The sequence below is a fragment of the Ascaphus truei genome, chromosome 1 (genome assembly GCF_040206685.1).
Source record: "Ascaphus truei isolate aAscTru1 chromosome 1, aAscTru1.hap1, whole genome shotgun sequence".
Classification (NCBI taxonomy): Eukaryota; Metazoa; Chordata; class Amphibia; order Anura; family Ascaphidae; genus Ascaphus; species Ascaphus truei.
Window position 1 is genome coordinate 405,839,456 of NC_134483.1, and position 15,941 is coordinate 405,855,396.

Below are 15,941 nucleotides of genomic sequence, written 5' to 3' on the forward strand. Positions count from 1 at the left end.
TGCACACACACTGCACACACACTGCACACACACTGCACACACACTGCACACACTGCACACTGCACACACACTGCTCATTGCTCACACTGCACACACTGACACACTGCGCACACACACTGCACACACACTGCTCATTGGACACACTGCACACACACTGCTCATTGGACACACTGCACACACACTGCACACTGCACACACACTGCTCATTGCTCACACTGCACACACTGACACACTGCACACACACTGCTCATTGGACACACTGCACACACACTGCTCATTGGACACACTGCACACTGCACACACACTGCTCATTGCTGACACTGCACACACTGACACACTGCACACACACTGCACACTGCACACACACTGCTCATTGCTCACACTGCACACACTGACACACTGCACACACACTGCACACTGCACACACACTGCTCATTGCTCACACTGCACACACTGACACACTGCACACACACTGCACACTGCACACAATTATTATATAGAAATAAACAGACAACTGCACTTTAACAGATGTATTTTGCCTGTCTTGTGACTTTTGTTTCACAAAGTTAAGGGGGTGGGAAGTCATTGTGCTGTGGGGGTTGGGGGGGTGGCGGGGCCCTGCGCTGCGCTGCGGCTACGGCGGGCCCTGTACTGCGGCGGGGGGGGGGGGTTAGCGGTCTGTGTGTGTGAGTGCGAGTGCCTGTCTGTGTGTGTGTGTGAGTGCGTGAGTGCCTGCATGTGTGTGCGCGCGTGTGTGTGTATGAGTGCGTGAGTGCCTGTGTGTGTGTGTGTATGTGTGTATGTATGAGTGCTCCAGCCCGAGTCCGTGGAGGGAGGGGGGGGGGGGGGGGAGAGTAGCGGGTCCCTCCTGCAGCCAGTGGAGGGAGGGACCCATAGAAATGAACAGCACTTGTGTTACCAAAAGATGAAGATGATCATCTTGGCAATGAGGCTAGGCAGATTTCTGTACCAAAGATAGATTACATGTCAGCAAGATTGTCATTTGTTGTTAAATACCCCACTCGTTGCACATAGAGTTAGCATATTAAAGCGAGGCCTTTTTACCATGCTTAAGTTCTACATACCTGGTCCCTCCTGCAGTCCGGGGAGGGGGGGGGAGAGTAGCAGCTCCCTCCTGCAGTCCGTGTAGGGAGGGGGGGGGGAGAGTAGCAGCTCCCTCCTGCAGTCCGTGGAGGGAGGTGGGGGAGAGTAGCGGGTCCCTCCGCTCAAGCCACGCCCCCCCTCCCTGTCAAACCTCCCACCTCCCGCTCCGGCTCTTACACTTACTTACACACACACTCAGACACTTACACACACTCACAGACACTTACACACACGCGAGGGCCCTGTGCTGCGGCGGGGGGGGGGGGGGTTAGCGGTCTTCCGGAGACTGCTTACCTGTCTCCAAAAGCAGCACACTTATGCAGGCACCCCTCACGTTCGCCGTGCGCATGCGCATGCGCCGTGCGGCTCGTGAGGAGTGGATGTTGCCTGCCAGTTCCCGCGGTGACAGGGGGAAGCGGGGACAGGAGGGACATCCCCGCTCCCATCTCCTGCCCCGCGGCCTGTCCCGCGGTGACAGGGGGAAGCGGGGACAGGAGGGACATCCCCGCTCCCATCTCCTGCCCCGCGGCCTGTCCCGCGGTGACAGGGGGAAGCGGGGAGCGGAGGGACATGCCCGCTCCCATCTCCTGTCCCGCGGGATGAATATGCGCTAAAGCGTGGCGGCCATTTTTTTTTCTCGCGACCCCGTTAGTAACGCGGTGGTCTCGGGGTGGACCCCGAGACCCGCGTTATAACGGGGTTTAGCTGTATATATATATATATATATATATATATATATTTACATTTTTTTTAATATATATCTACAATTTGGCTTCCGCACTGCTCATTCCACTGAAACAGCCCTCAGTAAAATAACTAATGACCTCCATGCTGCCAAGGACAGGAGTCATTACACTTTGCTCATATTACTCTTCTCCTTCACATTCTCCATACTCTTGGCATTCATAATAAAGCTCTTTCCTGGATCTCCTCTTACCTCTCCCATCGTACTTTTAGTGTCTCTTTTGCAAACACCTCCTACTCCATCTCTCTGTGGGGGTACCCCAGGGCTGGGTCCTGAGACCCTTCTCTTTACACTCTCTCTAGGTGACCTAATCGTATCTCTTGGGTTTAAATATCACCTCTATGCTGACGACACACAAATTTACTTTTCTACCCCTGACCTTACACCTGCTGTTCAGACTAAAATTTCTGAATGTCTCTGCGATATCATCCTGGATGGACCTCCACCGACTTAAACATGTCAAAAACAGAGCTCCTCATACGTGCTCCCAAACCTGGCCCTATTTCCTCCTTCTACATTACTGTTGGAACTACGATCATTCACCCAGTAGCTCAAGCACGCTGCCTAGGGGTCACACTCAACTCCTCTCTCACATTCAAAAGGTAGCAAAAAACTATAGTTTTTCCTCCGCAATATTACCAAGATACGCCCTTTCCTCTGTTGCTCGACTGCAAAAACTCTGACACAGATCCTCATTCTCTCCCGTCTCGACTACTGTAACCTCTTGCTGTCTGACCTACCTGCCTCCCCTACAACCTTTCCTAAATGCTGTTGCCAGAATCACTCTACTCTTTCTGAAACCTCCCGATGAAATCCCTCTCCTGGCTTCCTATCAAATCTCGTATTACATACTCAATTCTCCTACTCACTTTTAAAACTTTACACTCTTCTGCCCCTCCCTACATCTTAGCCCTAATTTCTCGCTATACACCATCCTAACTCTTGCCTTCTGCTCAAGGATGTCTTCTCTCTACCTATTCTGTATCTAAAGCCCTCTCCCGCCTTAAACCTTTCTCACTGAGTGCCCCAGAGCTCTGGAATGCCCTTCCCCTCAATATTTAACTTTAAGACCCACCTTAAAACACAAATGCTTAAGGAAGCATATGAGTAGCTCCATGGCTGATAATTAACACCTCATACATTAAACCTTGGCCCCTTGCAGACGCACTTACCAGAACACCCTCCTACTGTCTCTGTATGTTGTTCCTGCCAACAAATTAGATTGTAAGCTCTTTTGAGCAGGGACTCCCTTTCCTAAATGTTACTTTTATGTCTGAAGCACTTCTCCCTTTTATGTGTTATTTATATTATGTACTATATGATTGTCACGTATATTACTGCTGTGAAGCGCTATGTACATTAATGGCGCTATATAAAGACGTACATACACACACACGTCATTTTAATGTCTACATCAGATGCCAATTCAGTGTTGGCCAATAGGGAAGCATAGATTAGGTTATATAAGCAATAGGGTCAAAATAGTGATTAGAACCTCTGACGAAGCAAACTGGTGAAACGCGTAGGGTGAAGGAGCATTCCCCAGAGGCAAACCAGACGAGGAAGGAATCCCCAATCCAGGACTTAAAGTAGGAAGGTGAGTCATCTGGGAAACAGACATCATCGCACGGGTGGAACAAGACGTGAGGAGGTCGGCGTCTTGGGATCTCTGTACGAGTCTTGTTTGCTTCTCAGAGCACAATATTTTCTATATTGATTTAAGTGCATTGAACCAAAAATAAAGATGATTGATACTATGTGCACCTTTAAAGTCTTCCTGAGAGAAGTTCAGAGTCTGCAGAGAAGAGTGAAACCACGATCCTAAGTCCTACTATGAGTTTCAGTATATATATATTCCACATTGGAGACACGCTATGTTTAAAGAAAACTGAATGCGAGTGCAATACTTACCATTGGAGGGACTGTGACATTTCCGAGACGTATTAATCAATGTTATGTTATTTTTTGCATAATACACACGTTTTACCCATGACGCCACCAGTATACATCTTTTCACACAAAGCTTCCTCGGGGGCTGTGGCTGAACAAAGGGACCTTAAATAGGTCTTCCCTAAAGAACTGAAAAGAGACTGTAAATGTGTAAAAACATTTTTGCTACTTATCTTTATATATGCCCGTTTAAAATGTAACCGTTTTTATCAATTCTTTAAAACGTTGTGTGTCCCTTATGTTTTTAGTTATTGGTGTTTCTATGGATTTGTTTTGTTCAATTTAGATCATGTTTAGTATATATTGGTACTTTCTTGCACCTAACATGGATCGGGCAAGAGACTATTTAAGGGATATCCCCTTGTTCATCCACAGCCACTGAGAAAGTGCTGTGAGAAATGCATTGGGTGTATTACGCGGAGAATCTCTGGACTGCACAGAAATCCATAAGAGTTCCATCTCAGCCCCCGGGAGTGAGATCATCGTCCGGAAGCGACGTGCGTTTATTTGGGAGAGAGGAGGGTACCGGCGTCTGTTGCAGCACAGCCCCTGTGTTGTCTTTTTAGACCATGGTTGTCTTCATGCCTGTTTTTATTGCCCAGTTTGTGAGTCAACTATTTAATATTTTGTTTTATAATAGGAAAACTGAGACAATGTCTGTCTTCTACTTTCTGTAATTGGGAGCAACATCTATTCCTGCAAACTCAATGACACATTGAAGAACCATTGCCTGTGTACGGAGGTTTTAACCCCTTAGACAATGCTTTATTTTTTCTACCATCACGTCAATGGGACTGATTTCATATATTCTCTTTGATTTAATTATACAATGAGAACCTTCGCGCTCCACAATCCTTGTTAAAGATTTGTTAGACAATTGGGGAAAAAGTATTGTTCTGTCAGAGCTGCAACACACCGAAGGGTTGTATTTTACATGATGATATATTTGATATTTGAGTCTTTCCACGCTTGTTTAACTTATTTTACCTCATTTAAAAAACACTTTTTGCACTTCAACATTTCTTTTCCGTTGTTCACCAACCACAAATATACCCTTATGCACATGGGAAAGCTTCTACCACGTCTCTGACCCAGGACAGAGTTCTGCCGGATATCCCCAACTCAAACCATCTAAGGTTTTCATCATTGGATTCCATTAAGCCCCCAAACCCAGCAGCTTCATACAGACACAGCCAGCAAGAAGCCAACTCCACTAATAAACAGGTACACAAATAAAGCACTTGGCAGATATACATGGAAATAAATGTATCCTAAAGCTCACTAAATAGAGCTTCCATATCATTGTTTCAATTAATCCATTGCATCAATCTGGTATTTCCCTGGTTTAACACATGTATTTCATTTTTGCTAGATGAGAATAGAGAAGAACAATGGTGTTAGAGATAGAGTGGCCCACTGCCCGGCTTGCGACAAATAGGCAGCCCGGAGTGAGGATCACCTTTTATATCAGGTAGAGCTCTGGGACGTTTCCTTCTCACTTATTGTACGCGAAACATTTTGGTTTTAACTAGAGCAGCGTTTCCCAAATGGGGTTCCGCGGAACCCTGGGATTCCATGGAGCAGTCCCAGGGGTTCTGCCTACGAATGCTTCCCCCCCCCCCCGATTTTCCCAGGAGCAGAGAGAAAAGCAGTCTGTAGCTGCAATCTCTCCTTCAGCCATTAGGTGGTGCTGTGCTGCATAGTTCATGCAGCACCTCCTTGCTGCATACAGCTGTGATAAGGTGCGAGATTGAGTGTGTGTGTCATGGGGAGCGGGGTGAGAGACTTGGGGAGGGGGGTGAAAGAGACATGGAGAGGTGCGAAGGGGGGTGAAAGAGACATGGAGAGGTGCGAGGGGGGTGAAAGAGACATGGAGAGGTGGGGGGGGGTTTAAAGAGACATGCAGAGTTGGGGGGGTGAAAGAGAAACATGGGGAGGTGGGGTAAAAGACGCGGGGGTGAAAGAGAAATGTGGAGGGGGTGAAAGAGAGACATGGGCAGAGGGGGTGAAAGACGCGGGGGTGAAAGAGAAATGGGGAGGGGGTGAAAGCACCTCCTTGCTGCATGCAGCTGTGATAAGGTGAGAGATTGATTGTGTCATGGGGAGGGGGGTGATAAGGTGTGAGATTGAGTGTGTGAGTCATGGGGAGGGGAGTGAAAGAGAGACTTGGGGAGGGGGGTGAAAGAGACATGGAGAGGTGCGAGGGGGGTGAAAGAGACATGGAGAGGTTGTGGGTTAAAGAGACATGGAGAGGTGGGGGGTTAAAGAGACATGGAGAGTTGGGGGGTGAAAGAGAAACATGGGGAGGTGGGGTGAAAGACATGGGGGTGAAAGAGAGACATGGGCAGAGGGGGTGAAAGGGAAATGAGGGGGTGAAAGAGAAATGGGGAGGGGGTGAAAGAGAGACATGGGCAGAGGGGGTGAAAGAGAAATGAGGGGGTGAAAGGGAAATGAGGGGAAAGGAAGGTGAAAGACAGACAGTGAGGGAGGGAGAAATAGACATGGGGATGGGGGTGAAAGTATGACATGGGGCGAGAGACATATTGGGGGGAGGGGGAGACACACTGGAAGGTGAGAGACACTGGGGAGGGAGAGTGAGAGACACTGAGGAGGGGGATAGAGACACTGTGGGGGAAGGGAAGACACACTGGAAAGTGAGAGCCACACCGGGGGGGAGGGAGTGAGAGCCACACCGGGGTGGAGGGAGTGAGAGCCACACCGGGGTGGAGGGAGTGAGAGCCACACCGGGGGGAGGGAGTGAGAGCCACACCGGGGGGGAGGGAGTGAGAGCCACACCGGGGGGGAGGGAGTGAGAGCCACACCGGGGGGGAGGGAGTGAGAGCCACACCGGGGGGGAGGGAGTGAGAGCCACACGGGGGGGAGGGAGTGAGAGCCAAACGGGGGGGAGGGAGTGAGAGCCACACGGGGGGGAGGGAGTGAGAGCCACACGGGGGGGAGGGAGTGAGAGCCACACGGGGGGGAGGGAGTGAGCGAGACACACGGGGGAGGGAGCGAGACACACTGGGGGGAGGGAGCGAGACACACTGGGGGGAGGGAGCGAGACACACTGGGGGGAGGGAGCGAGACACACTGGGGGGAGGGAGCGAGACACACTGGGGGGAGGGAGCGAGACACACTGGGGGGAGGGAGCGAGACACACGGTGGAGGGAGAGGTGGGGGTCTTAAAAATGTATTGGGGTGGTGTGGGTCTTTTAAAAATGTATTGGGGCGGTGGGGGCCTTTTAAGAATGTATTGGGGCGGTGGGGGCCTTTTAAGAATGTATTGGGGCGGTGGGGGCCTTTTAAGAATGTATTGGGGCGGTGGGGGCCTTTTAAGAATGTATTGGGGCGGTAGGGGCCTTTTTTTTTTTTCATGTGCTACGCTAAAAATATTTAAGGGTTTCCATTCTGTTTTACAAAATATAAAAGGGTTCCACAACTAAATTTAATTGGGAAACACTGAACTAGAGCATCATGGATGCTGGGGATTCTTTGTGAGTAAACATTGGTATACAGCTCAATATTAGACATACAGTGATGCAGAGGTATATATGGGTATATACTCTCACTGAAGAAATGGACTTACACCAAGCAAATCACATCTTAGTTACATTAACCCCTTCTCACCAGAGGCGTCAGAAATTAACTGTTTTGCAAGGAGTTGCTGGCACCTCTGGGAGAGGAGTTAACCTTGATTAGGTTAAAACTTATATTCTACATCTTAATAACCGACCTCAGGGTCAGACTCAATCTCTTCAGGAGCAGGGAAAGTTGCATCATTAGATGTATCATCGGATCTGTTCTCAGACATATCTGAAAGTAAAATAAACAGGATCAGCATGCAGTCTGTTTACCCAGTGAATTACCCCATTTGTAAACCAACAGGGTTTAGTGACCACATAGTGGACTCTGCAGAGAGCTGCCCCCTCTCTGAGCCCTTTCTGCAGCTTAGAGCTAATACTTGCACAGAGTTCTCTGTTTCCCGGGACCCCCCACCCCCCTTCAGCAATAGAAATGCCAGCAGTGGGCTTAGTTTCTTGCCGCTCCAGCTACTCATCCTAATGCTGTGTACTGCAATAACTTTACCAGATTTAAAGCAGCAATCCAGCCCTGATTCTAGGGGTTCCCCACAGAGCTGATTTGGGGTCTTCCGACTGCCACGGAAACCCCAGTTGCCAATAAATGTGTATTTTTGTGCTGGTTTTGACAAACAAAATTAAAATACTACAAAATATGGCCGAGGGGTGACACAAAGGATGTTGCAACCATCTCCCGATGACAAAACATTCTACTGGCTGCCGGAGAAAGCCCCGACTCCGCGACCACTGTGTCTCCGTCGTACATGTATTCTTGATCATTGGACAAAAATGCTGGAAGTACCGGAACTGGGGATTAACCGGAGGGCTAGGGATAACAGACCAGCTCCGCGTCAACCCATGCCATGGCCCTCCCTAATTCAGGTAAGCAGTAAAAAAAATTTACAACTTATTGATTGGATTGATATTTATTCATTCAAATCAGAGATCAGCGTAGGCACGTTCTCATTTTCTAGGAGCAGTCAACTCCCGCCACTTTAGGTTGTAGCGTCCTGAGCCTGGTCGTCACATGATCGGGCTGGGTGCGACCAGAAGACCCAGGAGGTCCGGTGCCACTCCAAAGGTTAAAGCAGCAGCATGCGCTGATCGCATTTTATTTTTCACTTGCCCTGTCCACTGGTTTTTATTTTTCATATCAGACACTTTGTTCAGGAGATAAGCGTTTGCAATATTAAGTGTTTGGGAGGTTAAAATGGAGCTCTCCTCATGGAAACCTCAGACGCTAGAAATGAGCATGATTTTTAACACTATTTGTTTTCTTTAAAGATTAGAACATGGTCAGGGGGAAGATACAAAAATTACAGGAGTTACATTTATATAGGCTTCTGTGGGGGTTTTTTGTTTTAACCATTATGGGGCCCTTTAGACATAGCGGCTAGCCCCTATATCATGGGTCTGGCACTGCAGGGGGCCTCATGAGCTAGTAGCTACATCATAATACTGCTTGTTTTACTAGGGGAGATCTACAGGAGCACAGAACTTTATCACTAAGTGAAACTGGAGGAGGACTCCCCTTCCATCATCAGTGACAACGCGGGCAAGTGAACGAGAGTGCCGGACGGGCAGTGACACTCTGGTGTCGCGACCCCTCCGGGACTCAATGGGTTTCGCAATTTAAGGGAGAAGGAGCGGCTCAGTGAGTAAAGACACTGACTGACACAGATTGTTGCAGGGGAGCCTGGTTCAATTCCCAGAGTCGGCTCCTTGTGACCTTTGGCAAGTCACTTTATCTCCCTGTGCCTCAGGCACCAAAAAAAACCAAACCATAGATTGTAAGCTCCACGGGGCAGAGACTGTGCCTGAAAAATGTTTCTGTAAAGTGCTGCATCCAACTAGCAGTGCTATACAAGAACATGCTATTATTAATTTAAGGCAATTTTATCAAATTTGACATTGATAAAAAGCAGCCATCAAAATGATCTGTTACAGATACAAGCCAAATTAGCATTGTACGGTGTATTTCTAAATCAGTAGCAAGCGCCTAATTTTAACAAAATATCAACAGTAGTAACATGTCCCTGTGTTTGATGCGCAATGATCAGCAGGTCTGCAGGTGAGACAAAGTAGCTTTAGTTAAAGGATTTTGGAGTTCATTTTCAATCCACGTCCCTTGGGTCAAAGCGTTGAATTTTAAGGGGTACTCATACCCCTAAGTGTCTTAACGTTTCTAGTGTAAGGGGGACAAATGCCGCTGATGAATGCATAACCCAGAGGGGCCTGCCCCTGTAACTCGTTTATTATTCAAATTAAAGCATGAAGATCTTCCACACTGTTTCTAGGCCACCCATACAGAGAGAGAATAAAATGAATCCGTGTGGCACCGAGCGTCTCATTGTTACTCACTGCAGAGGTTAGGAGCCTATAAAATGAAGCCAGCCAAGAATACAGTCTTGATCAATAATTGCTTTGCAAGTAATTATTCTGAGCAGGCAGCTGCACTAATTGCCAGTGGCCGCTCTATAATGGCAGGTGTTATTAGCTCACGCTCCCACAAGAAGATTATAATTCGCGCCCAGCACCGGCCTTTTATTTTCAATGATAATTAAAAGCACTGTTCGTTCTGATTGTTTCAGCTTCTCACGCCGAATCGTACAGGAAAAAGCTTTGGGAAATCTACGCGGTGTTTGAAAGCAAGCGCAGTAATTGGAGCGGAGGACGAGGAGCTTCCTAATGAAACAGGATCTGAATGAGAAATAACCCCTATGCAAGTGTAACCACTTTGGTGCCTTACCGGCCTGCATCACATTGCAGTTAAAATGATCAACCCCAGCTGCACTCCACTCCGCTCTGCCTGCCTGCCTGCCTGCCTGGAGATGCTGCACTCCACTCCGCTCTGCCTGCCTGCCTGGAGATGCTGCACTGCACTCCACTCCGCTCTGCCTGCCTGCCTGCCTGCCTGGAGATGCTGCACTCCACTCCGCTCTGCCTGCCTGCCTGGAGATGCTGCACTGCACTCCACTCCGCTCTGCCTGCCTGCCTGGAGATGCTGCACTGCACTCCACTCCGCTCTGCCTGCCTGGAGATGCTGCACTCCACTCCGCTCTGCCTGCCTGGAGATGCTGCACTCCACTCCGCTCTGCCTGCCTGGAGATGCTGCACTGCACTCTGCTCTGCCTGCCTGCCTGGAGATGCTGCACTGCACTCTGAGCAGTGGGTACGTGGAACGGACACACACACGATAATGGGGTGTAGTGTCTCCAAGTAATGGGAAAAATGGGCAGGTGGGCCTCATCCTTATTTGCTGTGAATGTACAAGCTTCTAAGTAGCACCCCTGTGGAATGTGGTCATTTACTGATGGCGAGTACATATATCCTGTCCGAGATCACAACATTCACAGTGTTATTGTCACCGAGATTTCACTGCAAGGGTCCTTTTATATACTGCCGGACACTCAGACATACACAAAGCAATGTTCATTTTTTGAAGTGAAACTTCTTTTTGTGGCAGAGTCATCCAAAACAATCTGATAGGGAATGTGCATGTGCAGGATTGTATTCGGCCGGCGCTGTCAGTTACCTGACCTCTGGTCGGGCTCCAGCTGCCCCGAGGCAGGCAGCACCACGCATGGGTACCGGGCCCCAGCTTCCCCACGCCCCTAGACCCACCCCCTGTAGCAGTCCTCTCTCCGCTGCTGTTGCGGGCAGTCTCCTGTGTAGGCACCGCCCCTGTGCCAAAAGTTCTGAGGCTTGAAGGCAAGGTACAGAAGGTGCGTGCATGGGGTGGGGAGAGGGTGAGGTGAGGTGCAGGGGGTGGGGAGAGGGTGAGGTGAGGTGCAGGGGGTGGGGAGAGGGTGATGTGAGGTGCAGGGGGTGGGGAGAGGGTGATGTGAGGTGCAGGGGGGGGGAAATGTGATGTGCAAGGGGATAGTGTGTGTGATGTGGAGAGGGAGTACTGTTTGTGTGTGGGTGAGAGGGAGAGATGGGGGTGTGAGAGATAGAGGGGGAGCCTCGCAAAGGCCGCTGACACTGGGGGTGCAGGGCAATGGAAACTATTGTCTGGGCCCCAGAAAAGCAGTCTACGGCCCTGTCTAGTATGAACACACACACACGTACAAGGGGTATGTGCCGAACAAGTGCATTCACAATCAAACTTCCCTGTATTTTATCAATCGTACTTTCATGTTTATGATATTTATAGCATGAAACACAGCTGTCAAAACACACATTAGTTTCACTTATAACGCGTGTGCTTTGCACACACCTCTTATTATTTTATTTTAAACATAGTTCTTTATTAAATGATGAAACTAAGCAAATATTCACCTGGTCTGGTGTCACCAATGTAGATGAACAATTCCTCATGGGACTGCAGAAACGTGACCATTCCCTGCCTCCTAATCCATCCAATACTTGACTCAGCAGCACAAAAGGACGTTTTGTGCTGCTCTAGAGGAAGCACAAGGCAGAAAAATGACGAATGAATCTCAATACCATTATGCACTTATTCCATTGTCCTAAATGACAGTGCCCGTTAAAAATGTCTGCATCTTCAGACATGAAGTTATATGAATGTTTTAATTTTTTTATTTGACATTTCATTCTATTAGAGCTTTGTTTGTTTAAATACTTTTTATGTTACATTTGTAAGAGTGTAGTTATTAAGCTGTCACTATAACACTTGAAAATGGGAGTACTAATTATTTAGAAACCTTTTTAACATGAGTAACGATTGAATCCTTGTAAATGATCTATGCATGGAAAGAGATTATAAGACTATTCATGATTTAATGAACGTCTTAAGGTTATGGAGAAACAACTTACTGAGCTTGAAGTTCAAGTACTGATGGGTAAAATATTAAAATCAGCGCAGCATACAAAAATGGAAATAAAAACCTTGATAACTCAATGTGTAATTCCAATTCATGAAATAAGAAATAGAACATTTACAAAAATAAATACATTGAAGCAATCACACCGAGTCTAATAGCAAGTTTAAAAATAAATAAAAAATATGTACCTCCTAAGGCCGTGTTTATTGTGCCGGCGACGTGACCGATGACGTCACTAGTGGCGAAAGTTGCACTTCAAGCTTGAGCGATGTCGCTGGTGACAAGGCCAGAGACGTCACCAAGGGGGAGGGTAGAGTGCAATAGGCGCTCTGTGATTGTCTCTAAACCAATCACATGTGGCGACTGTCTCTAAATAAAAAAATCAAATAACACCAACTACAACATTTTTGGTCGCGACGTCGCGCTTACTACAAGCGCATGCGACGGATTCAATGTATTTGTTTTGGAGCGACGTCGCGTCAAAACAAATGCATTGTCGCCGGCGCTTATAGTGGACGCGACGGCGCTACCAAAATTCTGATAGTCAGTGGAATTTGATTTTTGGAGAGACGGTCTCTACATGTGATTGGCTATAAGCCAATCAGGGAGCTTCTTCGCCCGTCTGCCTTGCTGACGTCACTGGCCTTGCAGCCAGCGATGTCTCCAAAATATGAAATACAACTTTCGCAATGGCGACGGGTGATGTCATCGGTCGCGTCGCCGGCTGTATAAGCGCAGCCTTAGGCCCGGGCCATAGAGGGGTGAGGAGTTCTGAGCCGCACTGACGCTGAGGCTCGTCTGCTGAAATCTGCGCCGTGACGTTGACGCAGCTCCGCGCTGATTGGATGTTTTCAGCCGACAGCGCGCTGAAAAACAGCTTGGCGCTCGGCTGAAAACTCCAGCGCCTCAGCACGCCTGCGGACGCTCGCGTGAGCCCCCTCTAAAGGCATCATCATTGAGGATGCAGGGGCTCAGCGCGGAGCGTCCGCACGGCTCAGCACGGCCTGTCCTTTAATGGACTCGGCCTTAGTCACACACAGATCTCTCCAAACAATGCCAGCGTTTCAGGGCTCCTTGTTCTTTCCTCGGGCTTTCCATAAACTTGCTATTAGACTGTGTGACTGCTATTGCTTACATTGATTGTTTTTGTACGTTTACTATTTCTTATTACATTTATTATTTGGAATTATCCATTGAGTTAGCAAGTTTTGATTTAAATGTGAGTGCTGGTCTGATTTCCTATTTTTCTATGTATGTGTATTGTACCTGGTGGGGAAGGTACTATAGCAGTGCACCAGATACAGCTATTAACACAGGACGAGTGCACATTCTGCTTTTGTATTTGAAGTACTGAATGGGTTTCATGATGAGAGAAGCACTCATTTCCATTAGTCCTATGTCTTTTCATTCAAGTGCTCCCCACGCTTACAACTTTTCCCACCCCCTCACCCCTCCCCTTTTATGAGACGTAATTATACAAGCGGTGCTACAAGGCTTCATTAACCTTTCCACTTCTGAAAGGGGCAAAAGGAAATGTAAAGATAAGATACAGTATCATGCCTTCTTTCATACTGTGCAACTTGATTTTGGTAGAGTAATCTCTTACACAGGACCTGGCCAATTGGCAACCATTTTCTTTTAGACGTTCCTTTCTGGGACTCTGAATAATTTGATAGTATAAGCGGACTTCGCTTTCCGATGTTTCCCTTTACTATGAACGGCATATCCAAAACTTTATAATAAATACTGTACCAATGGGCAGGTTTCCGACTACAAAACGCCTTATCCAACATGGCGCCATTCTAACATGTTCAAACAATGTTTATACATCATAATTACTGTATTATATTAATTCCCAAGTACCGAAATCTGGGTCATTTTGTGTTAAAAGGGCCTTCATCAGGATTGTAACCTCAACTGATCAGATGGGAAAAAGGGTGTCGTTTTAAGACGATTTACTTACCAAAGATATTTTCAAGAACGCATCTTGTTGGATAGCCGAGGACTGCCTGTATTACTCCCTTTTACACTTCCTACATGACATTGTACCTTTCTTCCACTCATTTCTTGTGATGTGGAGTGAGGTTTCAAACATTGGCCATCTTCTCTGAACCAAGCTTTTGTCAGGAAGAGAATTCCTAATACAGACAAAGCAAGACAACCCCTCACACTCACCTTTCCCTCATGTGGGGACATGTATTCGTAATAAAGCAATTACACTGCAAGGACTGGTACAAATCTGTACAACTACTTGCAGAACTATGTAATCACAAAGCTGGTAAGGCATGTCCCTTCGTTCCTCCTCCAGGCTTTCTTTAAAAGGCAACACATGGACTCAGCAGAAAGGAAGACAAACTATGCTGGGGGCTCAATCACAGGCCACACAACAAGTATAGTATAGTGTGCAAGGGAAGCTGCTGACTCCGATCTGTCCATATATTTTGAATAACTGCTTTCACAAAATATCAGTATCCTACTGCGCCTCATTTATCAAACAATGCAGAAACAAACATAGGATTTCCAGACTGGTCTCCAGGAAGTAGGAACCCTGCTGTCAATACCATCAGCAAAGCAAAATGCGCTCTCTTTCCATCTCAATGACAACAGTCAACACCGCTGTGAACTGCAACGACACAATACACTCAATAGTGCAGATCCACGTCTCAGACGTCAACCAGGACCCTTCAATCCTGTGCTTATAGCAGCATTTCATGTAAAATCCTCAATGTGTGCTTTTAATTAATCATTTTGTAGTATTAGAGAATACTTACTGATTGTTTTCCCTACCCTATGTCCCTTTGAATGATTTTTAATACATTAAGCTTCCTTGTGTTGCTATAGCAACCATTTAGGAAGCTACATCACTTCTTTTGAAGTAGGCGGCCATATTGGGTGCCCTGGGAAGCAGGATCTTCACTGATCAATCACGGGAGGACGGAGCAACCGCTAGCTTAGATAATGGCATTTCCCTAGCAAAAAGACAGACGCTATGATATACACTTGAAGAGAAAACCTGAAGAGAAAACCTAAGGAAGCCCAACACATGCTTCTAGCTGAAAGCAGTTAACTAACAAATTCCCAAATGGTTGTTAAACTACTTTATGTTTAGTAGCTGTATTAAATCGAGGCCCAAAAATCATGACTGAAAACTACAAATAAATAACTAGGAATATTCTATACGTACACACTTTGTTAGGAGCCGTTTACAGGGTCATATACAGGGTCGAATAAAAATCAGTAGCGTATACTACTACCAATAATACTCCAAGACTATCATTTAAAAAATGATATAGAGATATACACACATACACTAGAATGTCAGCAGAAAGGCAATATCTAGCAGGCATGCTGGATACGCAACTATTATATTCCTATAGTATCTCTAGAATATAACAACTAAAAATACCACTTGTTGGTACATTTGAATGTCTCAGACCTGGGGAGCGCAAACTTTTCCTGCTGCGCCCCCGTCTGGCCTGTGTCGAAGCTGCGCCTCCCCCCCCCCCCCATATCTTCCCGTCACGTCAAATGACGCTCCGGGTCACGTGACGATGATGCCATGGAGACGAGTCACGGCGTCTGAATCCCGGTAAGTACTTTTTGTTGCAGAGGCCTCACGCGATCCCCCGGCATTAAATTAAATGCCTCGGGGAAGAGCGCGGGACCTCTGAAACCGCACGCGCCCCCCCAGAAAAATCTCCCACCCCCGCGCCCCCCAGTTTGCGCACCGCTGTTTTAGACAGATCTGCAACCCTGCCTTTCCCCATTTTCTCTTTG

General features: G+C 47.4%; 1 protein-coding gene across 5 annotated transcripts in view; it reads right to left on the reverse strand.

Moving 5' to 3' along the window:
- ARFIP1 (ARF interacting protein 1) overlaps positions 1-15,941 on the reverse strand; it is a 119,637-nt gene that overhangs the window by 85,840 nt on the left and 17,856 nt on the right. For 3 of the 5 annotated variants that reach the window (XM_075613303.1, XM_075613294.1, XM_075613314.1), the window contains one exon: positions 7,533-7,612. The exons of the other annotated variants lie outside the window; for them this stretch is intronic. In XM_075613303.1, coding sequence (XP_075469418.1) covers positions 7,533-7,610 — 78 coding nt within the window. In that variant the 5' untranslated portion in view covers positions 7,611-7,612. Of the gene's footprint in view, positions 1-7,532; positions 7,613-15,941 lie in introns of those variants that run through there. 5 annotated transcript variants of the gene reach the window in all.